Here is a 19,533-nt window from a genome sequence, read left to right as displayed (position 1 = left end):
AATTCAGGAAATCCAGACATGTAATATTGTTTTGCCATATTTTAAATCAAAATAAATAACATTCAGTATCAAGAGTTTAACGCACCTGACAGGCAGATGACTTTCCAGTGAACTGAGGCTCAAAACACACATATTTAGGAGAGAAAGCCTCATACCAGTGAACATAAAGTTGTGTGATGTGTCTTCAAAGTATTTTGTCTGTTTTCAGCTTCCTGACTCTTTCTTTTAACCCAAACTCAGTGCTAAACTCACAACTGCCCATGTGTAACATCACCAGTCAGTAACTCCCACAGCGCCGCCTCCCTGTGGCTCTCTTAAATGCACATGAATGAACTCGTCGGCCTTGTACTAACACAGAACGGAAATTTGGCACACCAAACACATTACAAATACAGCCTCATGTTAAGACACCGTCCACCCCGGAGCTGTGTGACAATGAGTCTATAATGAAGTATTGAAAAATACATTTAGTGTACATATTTAAAAGCTATAGAAGTCTGGTTATAATGAAACATCGCAAGAGAAAATACTGGATTGTTTTTACTGTCTGTAATCTAATTAAACTGAGCTTTGGTGACATCTGAGATTCCATATGAGGCACAGAATATTTTTCTAAAGATTTATAATCAAATTCAAACCTTTCCTACAGGATTGTAATCAAATTAAACTGAATCATAACTGAATCAAATAATTACTTTTCATGAAGGTCATATGACTGGACACTCACCCATACAGAGTTAAGAGCTACTGGTTTTAACAGGGATGATGACTAACAGTGTAACATTTCAGTGCACAGGACTGTTAGCATTAGTTTGTTCCACATAGGATTATTCACATTCATAATGACTTATTGCAAATGAGCTTGTGTGAGAATAAATGAACAACATAAACAATAAACGACAAGAATGGATTTGGTTTCAAAGCATGTCATTTACTACAGGACACAATAGCAGAGACTTTAAACATCACGTTAATGTCTTTCAAAGAGAAAACAGCGTAGAACCAGATTTCCTTATGGTCATGAGTCCCACTTCAGAATGATCACAAGAGTCGACTGATATTTGAGGATTCAGTGGGACCAGGAATGTTTCTCATTAAACAGAACCATGCACACAATCTAAAGGAAAGCGCAGTGTAAGTGTGTTATTTGAGAATTGTCTCAAAACATCACACACACTCCAGTGGATTTAAGAGCATGTGATCATAAAGAGAAACTCCCTAGAGGCACACACACACACACACAAACACAAATTCATGCAAACTCTCTGTCCAGAGATAGTCAAGGTCACAAATGCCTCATTTTCTGTCTACAGAGGGCACTAAGCTGAGCTTAAAACAACACATTATTGGGGCATTTTTCTCATATATAGGAACACAGTTAATGCTGGAGTAGATGATTTTGTAGAGCCATTATGTGTAAACTTTCTGAAAAAATCCTACCGAAAAATGACCCACCTTCTACTTTCAGCCCTCTTTCCAAAGTCACTCCCCTAAAATACAGGAATGTCACAGCTGGATAAGACACTCAGAGAAAGTATTTGGGATGCAGCCCAAGCCTCCCATCCCCAGTAACATTTTACTTCAAGAAATATAACAAACTCTTTTTAAGACAAAACTCCTACTCCAATTATAAATTACAGAGGCCAGTGGCCTGTTTTAACCCCTGCGTTTTAATCCCTAAGTGCCCTATGAATGCAATGAATTGAGGCACACCTTGATACTCTACTGCACAGCACATTTTTTCTTCTTCTTTGCTTCTTCCACTTGCAGTTCCACATCAGTTCCATACTGACTCACCTCTGCCACCATGTGGACCACCTGACAAACAGTTTAATATATATACAGTTATTACAACTGAGCAAATCATAAATAACAGTTCTGTGAATATACATATTTGTGATTATTAGAATACATGCTAGTAGGGTCTCATTGAGATGTCTTTTTAGTCTCTGAATGCAAAAACAAAAAGAAAATAAAAAGCACTGATCATGACATGTTTACCGGGAAAGTTCTGCCCTTTAGTAAAAAATAGAATACGGGGGGAAAAAACCCTATGCTATGGAGATATGAACAAATTAACATGCTAACTATTTGCAAATATTGTGATGTGTCAGATTTTCCCAGTGATTTCAAAATTCTTTAGGTGTGAATTTAAAAATCTCTGTTCAGAGAAAGAGGAGCCTGGTCTTGTACGAGCCAAAATAAGTGGACAGGACATGGACTGAGATGGACATAGACTTGAGAGATTTTACTATAAGGACATGGTTAAAGTGCTATAAGCAGTACATAACCTTGGAAGTGGAGGGGAAGATTTTGGTTTGCAGTCTAGAAAAGGCCAGCTTTCCGTTAATCATCACCTCAAAACTCCCTGGAAACAACACCACACACACACACACACACACACACACACACACACACACACACACACACACAGAAACAAAATTAATAAACCTTTACTAATAATAATTCTTGATGTTTATTTTATGCACAATTTACACTCAAAATATTAGATACATGACACCCAGCCCACGCATTATTGACTAAGGTGACCACACGTCCTCTTTTATTTGGACATGTCCTCTTTTTTAGACTTAAAAAAAGTCCGGGCAGAATTTCACAAACGTCCGGGATTTTGTTTTTCTAGAGCTTACATAGAACTTCGAGAAGCGTTTCGTTCACAAACTAGTCCCACCCTCCCCTACTCCGTTTGGTTTGCTTGAGTGAGAAGGGGGAGTGATGAAGTGGTGACATCACTGCCTCTGGCGGGAAGCTTGTGAATGGTGCTTCTTTCGTTATTCATTATATCTGGTGATGTTTTGGGCTTGTTTTTCTCTCCAAAGATCACACTTTCACTCATTATGGGGGTATTGCATTTGGACATGAAACATAGGTGCTGCTTATAGAAGAGGGACTGAGAGAGAGAGAGAGAGAGAAAGAGAGAAAGAGACACCTGTTCGTCCGATCATGGAGGAAATGTCGGCATCCGGAACCATCTTCTTGATCTCAAAAGCTAGGTCCCGGAACCTAGATTCATAACCTCATCTACAACTACTCACACAGACACACAGTATACATATTTCATGTTAATGTCAGTATACACTGAGTTGATTTTATATTTCCCATAAGCATTACATAACACACAATTCATAAAACAGCTGGGTTAAAGATTAATCCAATAGTGTCATCAAGTCTACTTTAGAAATAGTTCTGAGAATCAATGCTTTTTAGAAAAAGCCTCTATACGTTTATGTGAGTCATTCTTCTTGATGGAGTGCTACTAATTCTCTTAATAGTTTGTGTAATTAATCTTACATTATAGAGAATTAAATACTGAATGTTAAAAAGTGTTGACTGTGTTAAACAATTTGAGTGTGTTTCTTCTTTGTGTACAAATAAAATGATCATGAGAATAATGAGGAAAATTAATACAAAAACTGATTTTTATCTGAACACCTCTAAAAGGGAACTGTTCCACGTGGTGGCACTATTTATGATAAAGTGAGCACCTGGTAACATTGCTTTCACTGCACTACTTTTAACATTAGAAAAGTATTTCATGAACAGAATTTTCTGAACTAGATGAGCACAGAGGTGTTATTCATAAAAAGAAATAAGCAAAAAATATGCAAAATATACATATCAGATCATATTAGGGAAAGTCCTGAAGAACATCTTTGTGTGGAATAAAACCACAGAGCAGGAAAGCTTCATGATGCTTATGAACTGACTTTGCTTATTATTTTACTTTTAATAAGCTATTAATTAAGTTGTTTAAATGTAAATAGAGTAGCTGAGAAAGCTATATTTAGACAGTGATGAGGTTTCTGCACTAACAATTGGCATCTCAGTGTTATTATTATTTATTTATAGTTATTATGCCAGTATTTGTGGCTTATTAAACATGTTTCAGTGTTTTATATTTTACATCTATGAACTTTATTACTATATTTACTTTATTGCTTTTATTCTGTGTTTAAAGCTCTCACTAAAACTAATGTATAGTATTTATTTACTGTCATAAAACTGTATTTACTTGAATATATTTAAGTAAAATATTCCCCTGTCTATAAAAACTATTTGAAATTTAAATTAAAATAGAGGTTTTATTGGAAACCACTTGCACTATGTTTCTAAGCAAGGGTACTACTACTACTACTACTACTACTACTACTAATAATAATAATAATAAAAGATACTTTGAACATAAACTTAGATCTTAACAACAACATAGGGTCAAATTTAAGCAAGTACATTTGTTAATAATGCAAAATTGATAATGTAATAATATACAGTACTGTACACCGTAATAAAAAACAGAAAAAAATATTCAGTAATGTTTCAGAAATATTCAGTATATCAGCATTAGTAATATTAATACATTAGTTAATTAAGCGGCAAAGAAGATGATGATGATGATGATGATGATACATTACACAACAGCTACTGAGTATTAATTAGTAGGAGACGTATTTATTAATCAATGAATTTATGACTAAAGAAGCACTGAGTGAACCCTTTCACCACGCTGAAATAAATATTTGAGGAGCAAGTAATGATCAGAAATATTTATTATTTGGTCATAAAATTAGTAATAATGTATTAAATCAAGTGCAATCAATTACTAAGGTCAAATGACTCAGTTATAAATATTTGGATGCTTACCAGTGTTCAACCAGCACTTTCACAGGCATCCTGCAGAGTATCAAAAAGGATGAGTCTCTCTGTGTCTCTCTTTCTCTGTGTGTGTGTGTGTGTGTGTGTTCATTCACTGCTGAAACTGTAATTCTCTGAGCCCTCTCTAACCACACCCTCATTTCTTTATGTAACAAGGGAAGTATATAATGTTTTTATTTGGAAATCTATTTGGTGTGTGTGTGTGTTGGAGTGTCATAAACGGTACTGTGCTCCTTATCTGTCCGTCAGTAAAATTAATCTTAAGTCTCAGTAAAAGACCTGAGCGAGTGAGTGAGTGTGTTCTCTGAACATATAATTTTTGCCTATTTTTATTTTATCGGTGGTGGAAAAGTTATATCAGTGTGTGGTTGTGTTTGTTTTTCTCTTTTTCTCTAAAAAGATACATGGTTATAATGTATTGATTTTAGGTGTTTAGAACTATATGAACGGTTCATGAGAAACAGCCATGTCTTGCTTTGTGGAATATATAACTTGATAACTACAGGGTTCAGGTAGGGTGACCAGACCTGAGATGGTGAAAAAGAGGACACGCCTCTGGGGCGCGGGGTGATGAGCTCTCGCCCCTCGCTGCCGTTGTATGCTTAGCTGAACCTATGTGTGCTTTTAGGTCCTTTACACCTTTATTTGCTACACAAAACATGGGAATTTCTTTTTTAATTCATCCGAGAACTTAGATTTACGTTTCGGCATAGCTGCTCGAGATGAGGGTAGGTACATGAGCTTTGCCTGACGTAAACAAGGACTACTGACGTGCAGACTGACCAATGTTTACATGTTTAAATGTTTACAGAGAAGGTTATCGACCAATAACGGTAGCTCTACAGTCAGACCGTCCAATCAGAAGATTTTAGGCTACTTCACCACGCCCCCTTCTCACTCGAGCGAACCAATCGGAGTAGAGGAGGGCGGGACTAGTTTGTGAACGAAACCTCTCGAAGTTCTATGTAAGCTCTAGAAAAACAAAATCCCGGACGTTTGTGAAATTCCGCCCGGACATTTTTAAAATCTAAAAAAGAGGACATGTCCGGGTAAAAGAGGACGTGTGGTCACCCTAGTTAAGGAGACAATTTAGGTTTATATTCTTGCTCTGTACGTTGGTCGGAGAGACCACGAATGATCAGTACATGACTCCGATATTTGTGATCTATAGTAACTTTACGTGAAGGCTGAATGATCAATCTGAAGAAAACAGACCTCACGAACGACACAGGAGACAGATTTTGGGGAGGTGTATAAATGGAGACGTGTCACTGATACGGTGAGAGTCACCCATTTCGTTTGCAGCTCCCCTGCTAGTGATTCCTAAGGCAATTGCTTTGATATTGGTATTTGAATTTTTCGTATTTGAATTTCTGTCTATCAACACTGTCTATTTTCATCAGCACTGCAGGCGGACCAGGTGAGCACACTCAGATCCTCCAGAATGATTCTGAAGTGTTGGTACAGGCATGAAATTCATGTATTGGCCTAGGGTTCAAGCACATAGTGTGTAGAGTTGGCAGACTTATGTAGAATCCAGTTTAAGTATTATTTTGTTGATCTATATGGAACTTAAGATCCTATTCACCTGCACATGTCAGTGGTCTTACCATATGAGCATGAATATTTATCATAATTAAAAACAGAGCTCACCAGTCATAGCAAAAAAGAAAAATTGTTGTTTTGCTAAACTTTGACTTCCTTTAATTTTTCTTACTCACTGTGTAAATAAGATTCATAATTCATTAGTTCTTGTGAAGCCTCACTGGCCAAAACTGATTATGGCCTCTCTGTGCTGATGCTTCCTTACACCCACACTTAAAATAATATTAGAAAATAAACTTTGTCTTGGTACTTTGAGTATGTGTGATGTATGTCCTATGCACATAAAACCTTTTAGAAATATATCTGAAGTGGTCAAAAGCAGATGAAAACCCCAAAATTGTAGGCGCTTTACTTATTTTACTTATACTTATGAAGTTATTGAAGCTGGAGCAGACAGTGGACAGATGTCCTCTCCAAGTGTCTCTTTACACCCCAAGCTTTCTAAAAGGAATATGATTACCTTTACTGCAAAAATACAGTGTATATATCTTGTTTAGACCTAATGCCAACATCATACAGTTTTTTTTCCTTTACTTTCCTTGAGAAACAAGTCTCCTGTACCTCGTCAAGTGGCTATTTACCCCTCACCAAACAGGAAATACCCTTTGCTATGGTGTGTTCTTATGTACTGAGTATATTTCTGATGTTTACACTTGTTTCTCACCAAGTGTAGAGAGCTGAACTCTGATTGGCTGTAGAGCGAGGCAACCTCTCCCACACCCTCTCCTGCATTTAAATATTTAAAATTTTATATATAACTACTCTACTCTATATATAACGCCTGTCCGATTTTAGGAGCACTGCTCACACATTACATCACACAAAGACCCTCTGACATCACACAGAAACCAACACACATCAGAGACTGTAAAACACACATTTCAAACACAATCACTTATTACAAATAATCTGACACTGCACATACCTACTTGGCTCAATGTCCAACAATTTTGCCATAGCCACAAAAGTCAGTATATTTGGGAACAGAACTGAGAGACAAAGATTGGCTACGTATCTGGACTCGAGGGCCCTCAAATCTAAAGAACTGGCTCACAACCTTGGTGTATGAAGGGACTCAGATCTCAGTTTTAGTAGTCATATTAAAGCGGTTACAAGATCAGCATTTAACCATCTTAAGAACATCAGTAAGATTAGAGATTTTTTGACTAAACCAGACCTGGAGAAACTTATCCATGCCTTTATTTCTAGCAGGATTGATTACTGTAACGGTCTCTTAGCTGGACTTCCAAAAAAGACCATTAAACAGCTTCAGCTGATTCAAAATGCAGCTGCCAGAGTTCTCACTCAAAGCAAAGGAAGAGATCACATCACCTCCCACATCCTCAAATCCTTACACTGGATACCAGTCTGTTACAGAATAGATTTTAAGGTGTTATTACTGGTCTATACATGTCTAAATGGGGTAGGACCAGTGTATTTATTAGATCTGCTACAGAGATATGAGCCAAGCAGAGCTCTCAGATCTTTAGGAACTAGTCAGTTAGTGCTGCCTCAGGTCAAAACTAAACATGGAGAGGCAGCTAGAAGAACATTAGAAGAGCCCTGACTTTAGACACTTTTAAATCAAGACTTAAAACATTCCTGTTTGAGCAGCTACAGCTCGGTTTAAAATATTCTGCACTTTTCTGTAACAGCTTTTTATTTCTTTTATTGTCATTTTAAATTGTTTTAATTATTTTACTCTTTTTATTTAATTGTCTTATTGGACATTTATGATTTTATTCTGGCTTTTAATTTAATTGTTTCTTTTTCTGTAAAGCACTTTGAATTGCTTCTGTATGAAAGGTGCTCTATAAATAAACTTGCCTTGCCTTGCCTACATCTCCCAACTTATACTACAGTTCGGAGTTGTCAAATTTGGATCGGCTGTCATATTAAGCTAGTTAGTGCTTGAACCCTCTTGTACATATTACATTTCTATCTACAAAATAAAATAAAGTTGGTCAGTGAATACATTGGGAATCTCGGAAATAAAAAGAGAATTCTTATTTTTATTGCATTTTACATAAAAACACAACCGTTGTTGAAAGAGTAGTAATAATATATAAAGTCTGTTTTAAAGCACATAATCTTAAAAAGATTCGTCATCCTTTTCCCACTAATATATCACAAATTCTATAACGTGCAGCTCACATGAGATAAGGTGAATGAACAAGCTTATGCTCCATATGCTGGTGAAGAATCGCTGGAGGATCTCCCTTAATATGTAATCTTAATGTCTGCATTAGTTGAAGTGTTTAAATTATGAAACAAAGAGTGGGTGGTTTAAAATTTTATTCTGTAGATAAAAAATTATAATAATAATAAAAAAACAAATCTAAATAATATTCTGCAACTCTGTAGCTGAGGTCACTTCCTGTTTCTTGGTCCTCTGTTTCCGGGTCAGGGGGAGGTTTTTGTCTGGACAGCATAAATAAAGCCAGCGCTGGGAACAGATGAAACACATTTTTTTATTTGCAACTTTTAAATCTTTAAAGTAATATTAGACAAGAAGAAGGATGTCAAATATAAAGTAGAGGTTTTAATTATTATTTAACGTATGTTCTTTACAAAATGACATCTATAATATAGTAACACATATACAGCATACTGGGGAACACCACTGACCCTGTGTAAAAAAATAAAATAAAATAATGGAATCCGTGTAAAAAGAAATATTTTTTCCATGGCTTTTAGTGTCAATGAGTGCAACAAACATTTTCTACAATTCAATATCAGCTTTTAACATTTCCATTGCACAATTTGAGACCATTCTTTTTGACAGAATTACTAATATTATACTATACTGGTAGGTTTATAAACATGGGAAATGGCCTGTTCATGATCCAGACAGACGAAGAATAGCAACAGCAGCTTAGATTAAGTGTAATATGTCACTAATAATCATTTCTATCTGTAAATCCCTTTTATATAGCCACATTTTAAGACTTAGAGAAAATGTAATCAAATTACAGATAAGTAATTACAGATAAGTAATATAAATGAAGTGGTCCTTAATTCGAAGATAAATTCAAAGGTTTAAACATGCACTACCCTTGACTGTCTAATTAAAAGAGGAACTGAGTTCCAGAGTTTTGAAGCATTATAACAGAAAAGTAGCATCTCCATGACTCCTATATTTTGTGGAAATTTCTAGGAGAAACTAAATTGTTCTGTAACTCAGCAAAGACTTTCAGCAGCTTGATTTTTATTTTCCATCTCTGTCCACCCTCACCTCTTTGAGGCTTCCTTTCGCTGTCCAGAGACGATAGAGTGCCCAGCCGGGCACCATCAATATGGAGGAAAGAGAGAACAGCCGGCCAAGACCATACGCCCAGCCTGGATATATGTACCAGCGATTGTAGGTCAACGGCTGCAGCTCCACCAGGTAATATATAAACATCACCTCAAATTGGGGAAAGAGTAAGAAGTGGTGGAGGTAAAGCATAAAGAGATATGAGTTAGACAGAGGCTAAACAAAGCTGGAACATCGGAAATACTGAGACTAAAACACTAGCAGGAGGATTTAATGGGCCTGATCTTGTTATGTAGTGTATCAGTATTATATTAACAAAGTTTGGTCATTTTCAAGACAAATCAAATAGACAAAACAAATAAGTCTCACCAGCGAGCCAAATGGAGTGAGGTATTTCCAGCACAGTCTAAAGATGAAGTTGGGGTACGACCCTGTCATGTCTTCAATGACCTCACACAGCCGTTCTGCCCCTAAAGAAGTCAAAATGGCCATGAAAAGTGATGTGCTAATGAAAGTCAGTGTTAAAAACAGTGTTGTAGAGACTTGCAAAGGCAATTATGTAATGATTGCTATATATATATTGATATATATTATTTTATACACATTAGCAACAGCTCATATATTTGGTCTAAAATTAAGTGCATTAATCATTATCTTTCCCCCAGCTTTTACTTTTCCAAGTGTTATTCTAGATGATAAAATATTTCTGTGAGGATTTGGTGGTATTTAGCCTTGAGAGCATGAGTAAAGTCTAGTACAAAAGTTGCATGATTAAAATGTACAAGATCGAGTATCACATCAGTGAATCTTTAGCCCTGTAAGAATTCAGTAATTATTAAAAATGTTTATGAATGTTTGGCGATACTTTGACTTCACTGACTCACCAAAAATCCAGCCAATGGACACGGATTGAAATATGGAGAGGAACAGAAGGCAGGCCCCACTACAGGCATAGTAGTCAATCAGCTGGAACCAGTACACTCCTCCCTGCCAGACACAACTTTACATTACCAAGTGCAAATTCAGCTCAATGAGGCAGTTATTTAGGTTCAAGCAGGTTCAAGGTTTTCCAAATCAGGGCCATGTAACACTTATCTTATTTATACTGTGCATATAGCACATTGGAAGCATTTTCAGTTTAAGTATTTGTATTGTATCTACAAACCAAATTTTGAAGTCTAATGATACATTTTTACAAAAACTATTTTATAATCTCATCATTCAGACACCATTTTAATGAGACCACTATTTATACCCTCCTACTCTATCCAGTCCTCAATCTTTCCTTTTTCTGACCTCTGTGACCATGATAAGCTGGCAGCAGAAGCAGAATAGGCAGAAGGCAAAGAGAAAGAGTTCTCTGCGTCCAGTCCCACGGAGAACTTTCGGGAAAACATCAGTCACAGAAGTGATGATCCCTTCCATGGCAGTAAACTGGCAACCAACAAAATACAAAACACAGTAGAATCAGAACTAGATAACTAGATCTTTTGAATGTAAGCTATGTTTTTGTGTGTTAGTCTGTATACCTGTGTGTCAACACACAGGAGAATGACCATAATGAAAAAGCAAATGGCCCACAGTTGAGGTAGTGGTATCATAGCCACTGCCTGTGGATAAGCTATGAAGGCTAGACCAGGTCCTGGAAGAGACATAACGGAGAAGAGTTTTAGTATTTCAACTAAATGTATTAACTCCATTATATTTGATATTTTTTCTTTTTACTGACAAATGATATAGGTCCCTTTCCCAGTCAGGGATGAGGCCTAGTCTCCGGATTCAGTGGATTCAGCCTTGGGTGACTGACTGTGAGGAATTTGGGGTGCTCTCCATGTGTCTGCATAGGTTTCTTCCAAAAATACCTGTGCAAAGGTATGAGCTTGTGATGCCCTGTGATGGAATGACACCCTGTCCAGGGTATGTTCTTGCTTTGTGCCAAAAGATTCCCTTAAGGCTCCAGACCCACTCTAACCCTGAACGATTTTAAGCAATTACAGAAAATAAATGAACGACTAGGCTTAATCTCTGACTGAGACACTAATCTTAAATCCAAACAAACCTGATTCTGCCACCTCCTCTATTGGTTTGCCATGTTCATGAGCCATGAAACCCAAAACCGAGAACACAGCAAATCCTGCAATCACACTGGTGCTACTGTTCAGCAAACACAACCTGAAGCAGTCCCTAGGGCCAAAAATACACACACGTACTTAACAATTACATAATATTTGTCTGGAGACTTACTGCTATAAACAGGAATATTTTACCATTACTAAATGTCCCTGGTAAGAATTACCTGTAGCAGTTGTTGTTGTATGTGTTGTAGCTCCCCAAGACAGTTAGCATGCCTACACATGTGCTGTAGGAGAAAAAGACTTGGGCCCCTGCCTCCATCCACACCTATACAAACACAGACATTTCACAAAGCAGCTGGAAACAACTAGGTAGAACACTAGAATACTTTAGAAGCAATATTTTAGGAATCTGAAAGAATAACAGAAACACCCAATTAAAACAGACCTTAACTTAGCATGTTTTTTTTTTTACATACGTCAGCAGAGCAACGTTGTTGTGACTAACAAACACTGGATTGCTGAGTTTCTTCCTGTGTTTAGGTTTATTTTTTCTTGATATATCACATTTGTATTAATACACTGTTTCCACATTGGTCTAACTCCACTTTAAATCTTTTTCTTTAAATCGTTCTGAGGATAAAATATAATAACTATATTTTCCCATTATTTAGGACTCATATTTTACACTCAATTTTTGTAATTGTTTTTCTGCTTCTTGTTAATCGGAGTTGTTGCACTACTAATTTCACTATTTATACTATTTACAGAATCATATCTAAGACTGAACTAATTAAGTATTGCATTGTACCCTGTTAATGCTAAATCATATTGCATTGACTTTGCATATGCAGATGGTTGAGTTTTTAGTTTGGTTATTTATTGTTATATATATTTGCAACCCTAGTTTCATTTTATTTGGGCAATAAAAAGGAAGCCTATGCTCATAATGAACGATTGTAGATGTGTATTGCCTGTGCAATTCAATTGGTCCGTGCATTTGGTCTCTTAATTTTTTTAGGTCTGTACGTTTTGTAGGAATGGGCAGTGTGCCTCCTCTAAAGTTTTAGAGTGTTACACTTACAACAAACCTTCCAATTTGGTCCCTTGGCATGGTACTTAAGAGTTTATAGAAGGCAGAAGGAGCAGTATTTGATCCAAATGGCATTACATAATACTTGTAAAGGATGCCATCATTCTTTTATCGCCATTTCCAATCTTAGTGAAGTACCATGAATACCAATAGTTTTAGCCATACAAAACTTTATATTACACGAGTGCCCCAGATGGTCAGCTTTAACAAGAACAACAAAGAGAGGATATGAGATTTGGGCTTTCCCCTGCATGCCTTCCATTTAAAATTTGCCTAAAGACTGATAATTGTGTGCATTGCACAGGGAAAACCACCAATTCTAGCATATCCCAATAATGTGATACTTCTCAGATGTAAGGTGTGCCTTGGTCCACAATGTATGAAATTAGTCTTTTAATTATTTCAAGGAAGTCTAGTTCCTAACAGAGCGCAAAACACCCATGACTATTAAAATGACTTACTTAAGCCTCAAATCAGTATATTTACTTAATTCACAAGATCAAACTCAGCAGATCTGACTGAGTTCCATGCAAGACAGCACCTGTGGATCCAACAGTTTCTCAGGATCCGGATAAAGGTAGAACACAACTCCCTGCAGAGCTCCAGGCAGAGTCAGCCCTCGGACCAGTAAAACCATCAGCATCACATAGGGGAATGTAGCTGTAAAATACACCACCTGAGAAAGTTGGAAAAGATATATAGATGGTAAATGAATATTATTGTAAAATGTACAGTTAAAGTACAACACCTGAGAAATTCCCATACCTTGCCAGTGGACCTAACTCCTTTCCAGATGCAGAAATAACAAATGATCCAGACTGCAGTCAGACACAGGAGAATTTCCCAGTGAACACTACCCACATCATCAATACCCCGAGAAACGGACAGGACTCTGTGTCTATTAAGACAATCAACAAAATTAGCCATTTAATAAATTTGTAGCTTACTGCAAAGACTGAGAGTTGTGGCCCTGTCTTTGTTTCTGTATGTCTCATAGTTTCCATTTATGACAACTTGAAGATCCAAAATCAATTATTATAAGGTTTCCATATACAGTTTGCCACATGAACTGTAGCTTGTCTTAGTTCTGTTATTGTCTATTACTACATACTTGTCATTGTATCAAGTAAACTTATAGACCATATAGAGGAGCTCTGTAGGTTTACGGTTACTGGATATGGCTGCTTTGTTTATATCCACACTAGTTAGTCATTCACAACCACAAGATGACTGCTGACTAAACATTGATACCCGTATACACTGACAGTTACAACACTTACTCCCAGAATTCAGTGGCAGGTGATGTTGAGTTGCTTTGCTGGGTCCAGTTGAGAGTCAGGTTCTTTCCGACAACATTACAATCATCTGAAAAATGCACAAATGAAATCAATTCACACAGTGTATTAATAATGATCACTTTCGCTAAAAGTGTTTCATTAAATTTAACTTATATGTCACATATCTCCTGAATTGTGAAACTATCTAAACTCTGATAATTAATAAGTAATCTAAAATGAATGGGTCAAATGAATCATTACATACGGGTGTTCCAGATGTTGTCACAGCTGGCCCAAGGTAGACTGGAGCTGAAGGAGTAGGCCAGGTAGAACAGAGCCCAAGCCAAAATCATCATGTAACACATGCCATAAAGTTGAATCAGCTGACCAGCATAGCCAATACCTGAGGAATAACACAGACATCAAGCTACTATTGAACAGTCTGAGAATGTAGGGTATGAACCGATATGAGCAGACACTGTAAATCACCTCTGCTTTTCATATTTCAAGTTTATAATTTAATAACTCAGACAACAAACTGCAGGTACCAAGTGCAGGTAACAAATACATCAAACCTCTGCTTAAATTACATTCATTCATTCATTCATTCATTCTCTGTAAGCCTGTAAGCCCTTATCCAGTTCAGGGTCGTGGCGGGTCCAGAGCCTACCTGGAATCATTGGGCGCAAGGCGGGAATACACCCTGGAGGGGGCGCCAGTCCTTCACAGGGCAACACAGACACACACACACACTCACATTTACGGACAATTTTGAGTTGCCAATCCACCTACCAACGTGTGTTTTTGGACTGTGGGAGGAACCCGGAGCACCCGGAGGAAACCCAAGCGGACACGGGGAGAACACACCAACTCCTCACAGACAGTCACCAGGAGGAAACCCACGCGGACACGGGGAGAACACACCAACTCAATTCAGAGCGGGAATCGAACCCACAACCTCCAGGCCCCTGGAGCTGTGTGACTGCGACACTATCTGCTGCGCCACCTGCTTATAGATTTAATAGATGACATGGAAATGATGTCCATATGCTTTCCACTATACCACAGAAATTAGTACATATGTCAGCATTACTTCTGTCAGTCTAAAGAGTCAATGAATATTAGACTGTATACAACCTGATTTTAAAACATCTGCTTGATTGTGGAAAAAAAATCCTTTTTGTGGACTTTAAAGTATCAAATCTAAATGAACTAATATTACCAAATTATTATATAGTACCCTATGAAAAATTAAATCAACGGAAAAGTTCAAAAGAAAATATTTCACATTTTCACCCTTGAAATGCAAACTTTAAAAGCCACAACTGATATTCTTTTGCTTGCAAAGCCATAGTGCATTAAACAACAGGCCATGTTTAATTTTACCTCAGGCTGGTTAAGTTTTAGTGGCAGACATGCAATGTCCATGGCCATATTCCGTAGGTTAGCACCAACATTATTAAGTGTAAACACTAGAAAACTTGATATTCTTGTAACCGTTTATTTTGTGTAACCTAGACATGTTGTAGTTCATGGAAAGCAGAGTCTCATGTTTTCCAATTCACCTCCTGCTTTTACAACACCTTCTGCACCTGTCTCATGTTTATAACCCATATATTACTGGTTTTAGCCGACAGTCATGATGTATGGGGGCTTGTCCAGATTGTCCTTTTGCTGCTTGGGTAGTGGACAATGTAACAGAGTATAATTACAACAGAGCTGGTATTTCATCTGTTGTCCAGATTTCACAGTTGAAACTGTGTAGGAAAATTATCACCACACAGTGACCAGAGACTAAAGCAATATTAACACAGTTAACTTATATCTGTGGATGGAACTGGATCACTTGTGTTTACTGAGGTTTCACAGAAGGAGCAGCATGAATTCTAAAGGTTACAGTGCTTTACTTTGTGCTGAGAGTCAGTCAAATGCTGCAAATCTGATAAGACAACCCTTCATTGTAGAGATGGATAACAAAACAAAAGGTAACTTGAAATAAACCAAATAGCTAGTGAATTTGGAGGGACTGAGTGCTCCAAAACTATTAAAAATATAAACTTCAGTCACATCTTTCCATCTGGATTTCAAATCCACTTTCAATCTAAAATATTAAAAGTGTGTGTCAATGTCTAAATATCTCTGACAACACAGTAAAGAAAATTATAGAACAGGTTACACTTTCAAAAACTTTAACATCTCTACTCATTCAATTACCCACGTTTGAATGTGACAAGTGGCATTTTGCTAAAGAAAACATCCCCCAGACTATGACACACCATCGTCCTCCAATATTATCTGACTTCACACGCTTTGCTTTTAATGTTTCCTTCCTTTGAGCCTCATGATGAGCTCATGATAGGTGTGGTGACTCTGGAATGGGCTTTCTGTCCGAATTCTCTCAAAAGACAGAATATACTATCCTTCATTAAATGTTGTCTGTCTGTGTGTGTGTGTGTGTGTGTGTGTGTGTGTGTGTGTGTGTGTGTAAAAATGTGAAATATGAAAGCTGCCTCAATCAGAATTGAGCTTGACCAAGGGAGTCATTAGTCATTACTCTACTTTACACTGAATGACACACATACACAAAGCTCTGTTGCAATATACAATACAGGTGTAGCAGAGGTGGCCAGGCCAGATTCATTTATTCAAGCATGACATTGTCTAGTGTTTCTTGTCCATGGAATAGTTTTATATTTAATTCAATGTCATATATAATAAGTAAATGACTTCAGTATGTCAGTGTTCTAGGTTTATGGGACACACTAGAACATGGAAAATGTATTTTTATTCTATGATATATATGTTCTCTTTGATAAAATATATTTTGCTGCAGTCAAAATAAATCCTTGTATCTCAAATGGTAACTGTTAGGATGATGGAAGAAAATGGCTTAACACATGATGGAAGTTAAAGCCATTGTCCACTCAATTTTAAACTTCCAACTGTAACCGTTATGTGCGGCGATGAATGTGATCTGAAGTGATGAAGAAAGAATGACCCAGGCTTTTGCCTTTAGAGAGATTTTTTATTATTATTTCTTCTGCAGTTTCCTCTGTTGGATTTTAGGAGGAGTGTAATGAAACTATACAGGGTTTATATGTGAATGTGGTGTATTTATACTTAACTTTTAGTAAGTTTACCATAGTTACCATTAAATGACAAAAGAGCAGAAGGTTTGAAATATGAATTACAGTTATATGTTACACAAAAACACTTATCTAATACAATATCATGACAAAGTGTTTAACAGTTGCAAAACCAGCTGCCTCTCAGCTCTTGTGCATTACAGAGGCGTCCAAACCCAGATTAGTAAGGGTTTATACTAAGGTTCTCGCTCAGCTACTAGTTGTTTACATGCTGATGTCATGCTGATGCCAATGTCAATCATTCTGAGATTAATCCCAACACTGTAGTTAAAAGCAGCAGCAGAGAGAGATTTCTGAAGCCTTTAAACATTAAACTGTGGTACTATAATAATACATATTAACTATAAGGGTAAATCTTTTTTTTAATGTATTTTTTAAATGACCAGTCGTGCAGGATCACTGACCTTCCGCCAATGGACAGACTCGTTGCCAACATGTGATGCCCCCTTGCTGTGTGTATTGTCCCATGGATGTCTCCAGCAGAAACAGGGGGATTCCACATGTAACAACAAACACCAGGTAGGGCACAAGGAAGACCCCTAAGGAATACATCGGTGACATTACCAACATATTTATGATTGTATATCATAATATCACAATTTGGTTTACTTAAACAGACTGCATCTTTTTGGAATACTTCAAAGAACTCGGTTAAGGCCAACTCTAGCGCAAATGAGTGAACGTTCCTTTTAAAGCCCAGTGAAGTACTTGGACTAGTTTTACAGTAAATAAATGTAATAGAACCTGTTAAAATGATCACCAGGATTTTAAATAGAGCCAGTACATATAATACATGTACTTACCTCCTCCGTTCTTGTAGCAGAGGTAGGGGAATCTCCACACGTTGCCCATGCCCACCACATTCCCAGCCACAGCTAGGAGAAACTCAGTTTTACTACTCCAGTGACCTCTTTCCTCAATATTTCTCCCCATCTTTTCTCCAGCTTCTCCAGCTCTATCTAACCTTTTTCTGCTCTACCTCTTCTTCAGCTCTGTCTGACCTGACCTGATCACCTGACCTGCTCTATCTAGTCTTTGTAGCTATGCTTTGATACTTCTGCTCTGATTTTGCTCTGCTCTATCAGGTATTCTGCTCTACCTGAGCTTTTGTCCTCTGTTACTGCTGTACCTGATCTTCTGCTCTAGCTGATCTCTTAGTGCCTGATCTGTGTTTCCTTTTCCTCTGATCTTCTGTTAAACCCCTGATCTTCAAGAACATTCTTCAGTCATTTCCTAGCTTTGACAACAATCTCTGAGCCAATCACGTATGTGTATATACAGTAAATACAGGAAGAGGGCAGAACTGGATTTGCAGTGTTTTTAATCTTTGAACTGATGCCAAGTTTTTCACATTCATTAAATATGAAAACTGAGTTAGTTTGATTTGCATTGTTTCATTCAAATTTCTTGAATTTATTAAAAAAATGATGCAGAGATGAGCTCAGTTAATAGCAACAAAGGAAATGTGGGATTGAGAAAGGGCAGTGAGATAGAACACATTTTTTCACATTTAAAAAAAACATTTTAATTCACAGGAATTCAGAGCGTTAAAAGCATTAATTCATTCACTTACAAATTTATGTTTAGATATGTTCTAGCTCACAGCGTCAGATATTAAGTCTCATTTCTACAGAAAGCTCCAGTCATTTTTGTTTTCCAGTAGACTCCATTTTCTGAAATTAACATTTTAATTCTAATAAGCCAGAGAAATTTACTTATTTGGTCTAATCCCCTGAGCAACAATATGCTTGAAAGAAAACATGAACTTCCACATGTGTTGAGCTAATGCCCATGTTGGCATTATTCCAAAACATAACATGCTTGGAGGAGAGCAGTTGTACTACTGAATCAGATTTGTACCAAAAAAATCATACAAAAAAAAAAATAATTTCAAACATAAAACTTTTAACTTGTAAACAAAATATCCAGTTCTGACGTTTGTGCTCCATGACCTTTGCACGTGAACTCTGAGTTCTGCCCGTGCCCTCTGAGTTTTGTGCTGCACGAGTTCTGTGCGCGTGCTCTCAGAGATTCGTGCGCCTGATCCCTGAGTTTTGCAAGCGTACTCCACGTTGCAGCCCAGCAGTGGAGAGACACAGTGGGGATATTACATAGACACGAATACTCTCTGTGACTTACTAAAACGCTGAAATACCTGCAAAGTCCAACGATATCAATGTAGATATTGAGGTATTTCCGTCTAAAAAATTGTACTATGAAAACAAATCTATTTGTCTCTCTGCTCTGGGATAAACGAGGTTTACAATAAACAAGCAAAATGAAAATTATTTAAAAACTGTAAATTCCCAAATAAACTACATAAAATATGTAATCGCAAATAAACGCCAAAAAGGCGCTTTGTCTAGCGACAGCACACCGAGGGAGTCGACTCCTAAAAAAGCGATTCCTT

At 37.1% G+C, this 19,533-nt stretch overlaps 1 protein-coding gene and 1 long non-coding RNA gene across 2 annotated transcripts; both read right to left on the bottom strand.

Annotated features, from left to right (window-relative positions):
- Positions 1-921: 921 nt before the first annotated feature.
- LOC136709463 (uncharacterized) lies at positions 922-4,768 on the bottom strand. Its single transcript, XR_010804493.1, has 4 exons — positions 4,663-4,768; positions 2,951-3,048; positions 2,292-2,368; positions 922-1,818 (listed from the first exon to the last, which is right to left on the bottom strand). It is a non-coding gene; the product is annotated as an uncharacterized lncRNA (long non-coding RNA).
- Positions 4,769-8,508: 3,740 nt separating this feature from the next.
- LOC136710071 (sodium- and chloride-dependent GABA transporter 2-like) lies at positions 8,509-18,310 on the bottom strand. The gene is made up of 14 exons (XM_066685701.1): positions 17,927-18,310; positions 17,528-17,662; positions 14,243-14,380; positions 13,981-14,065; positions 13,466-13,598; positions 13,242-13,376; positions 11,832-11,935; positions 11,595-11,719; positions 11,065-11,177; positions 10,832-10,969; positions 10,420-10,522; positions 9,905-10,005; positions 9,515-9,685; positions 8,509-8,725 (listed from the first exon to the last, which is right to left on the bottom strand). The coding sequence occupies exons 1-14, from the start codon at positions 18,054-18,056 to the stop codon at positions 8,618-8,620; spliced, it is 1,719 nt and encodes a 572-aa protein (XP_066541798.1). The 5' UTR covers positions 18,057-18,310; the 3' UTR covers positions 8,509-8,617.
- Between the last annotated feature and the right edge of the window lie 1,223 nt (positions 18,311-19,533).

The sequence above is a fragment of the Hoplias malabaricus genome, chromosome 11 (assembly GCF_029633855.1).
Source record: "Hoplias malabaricus isolate fHopMal1 chromosome 11, fHopMal1.hap1, whole genome shotgun sequence".
Taxonomy (NCBI): Eukaryota; Metazoa; Chordata; class Actinopteri; order Characiformes; family Erythrinidae; genus Hoplias; species Hoplias malabaricus.
Note: the sequence above shows the minus strand (reverse complement) of the source record. Positions and strands in the feature narration are given on the sequence as shown.

Coding starts and splice junctions, on each gene's coding strand:
- LOC136710071 (XM_066685701.1), bottom strand. CDS start 18,056: ATGGGGAGAAATATTGAGGAAAGAGGTCACTGGAGTAGTAAAACTGAG. Junction 11,720..11,831: donor TACAACAACAACTGCTACAG/GTAATTCTTACC, acceptor TTTTGGCCCTAG/GGACTGCTTCAGGTTGTGTT. Junction 10,523..10,831: donor AGCTTATCATGGTCACAGAG/GTCAGAAAAAGG, acceptor TGTGTCTGGCAG/GGAGGAGTGTACTGGTTCCA.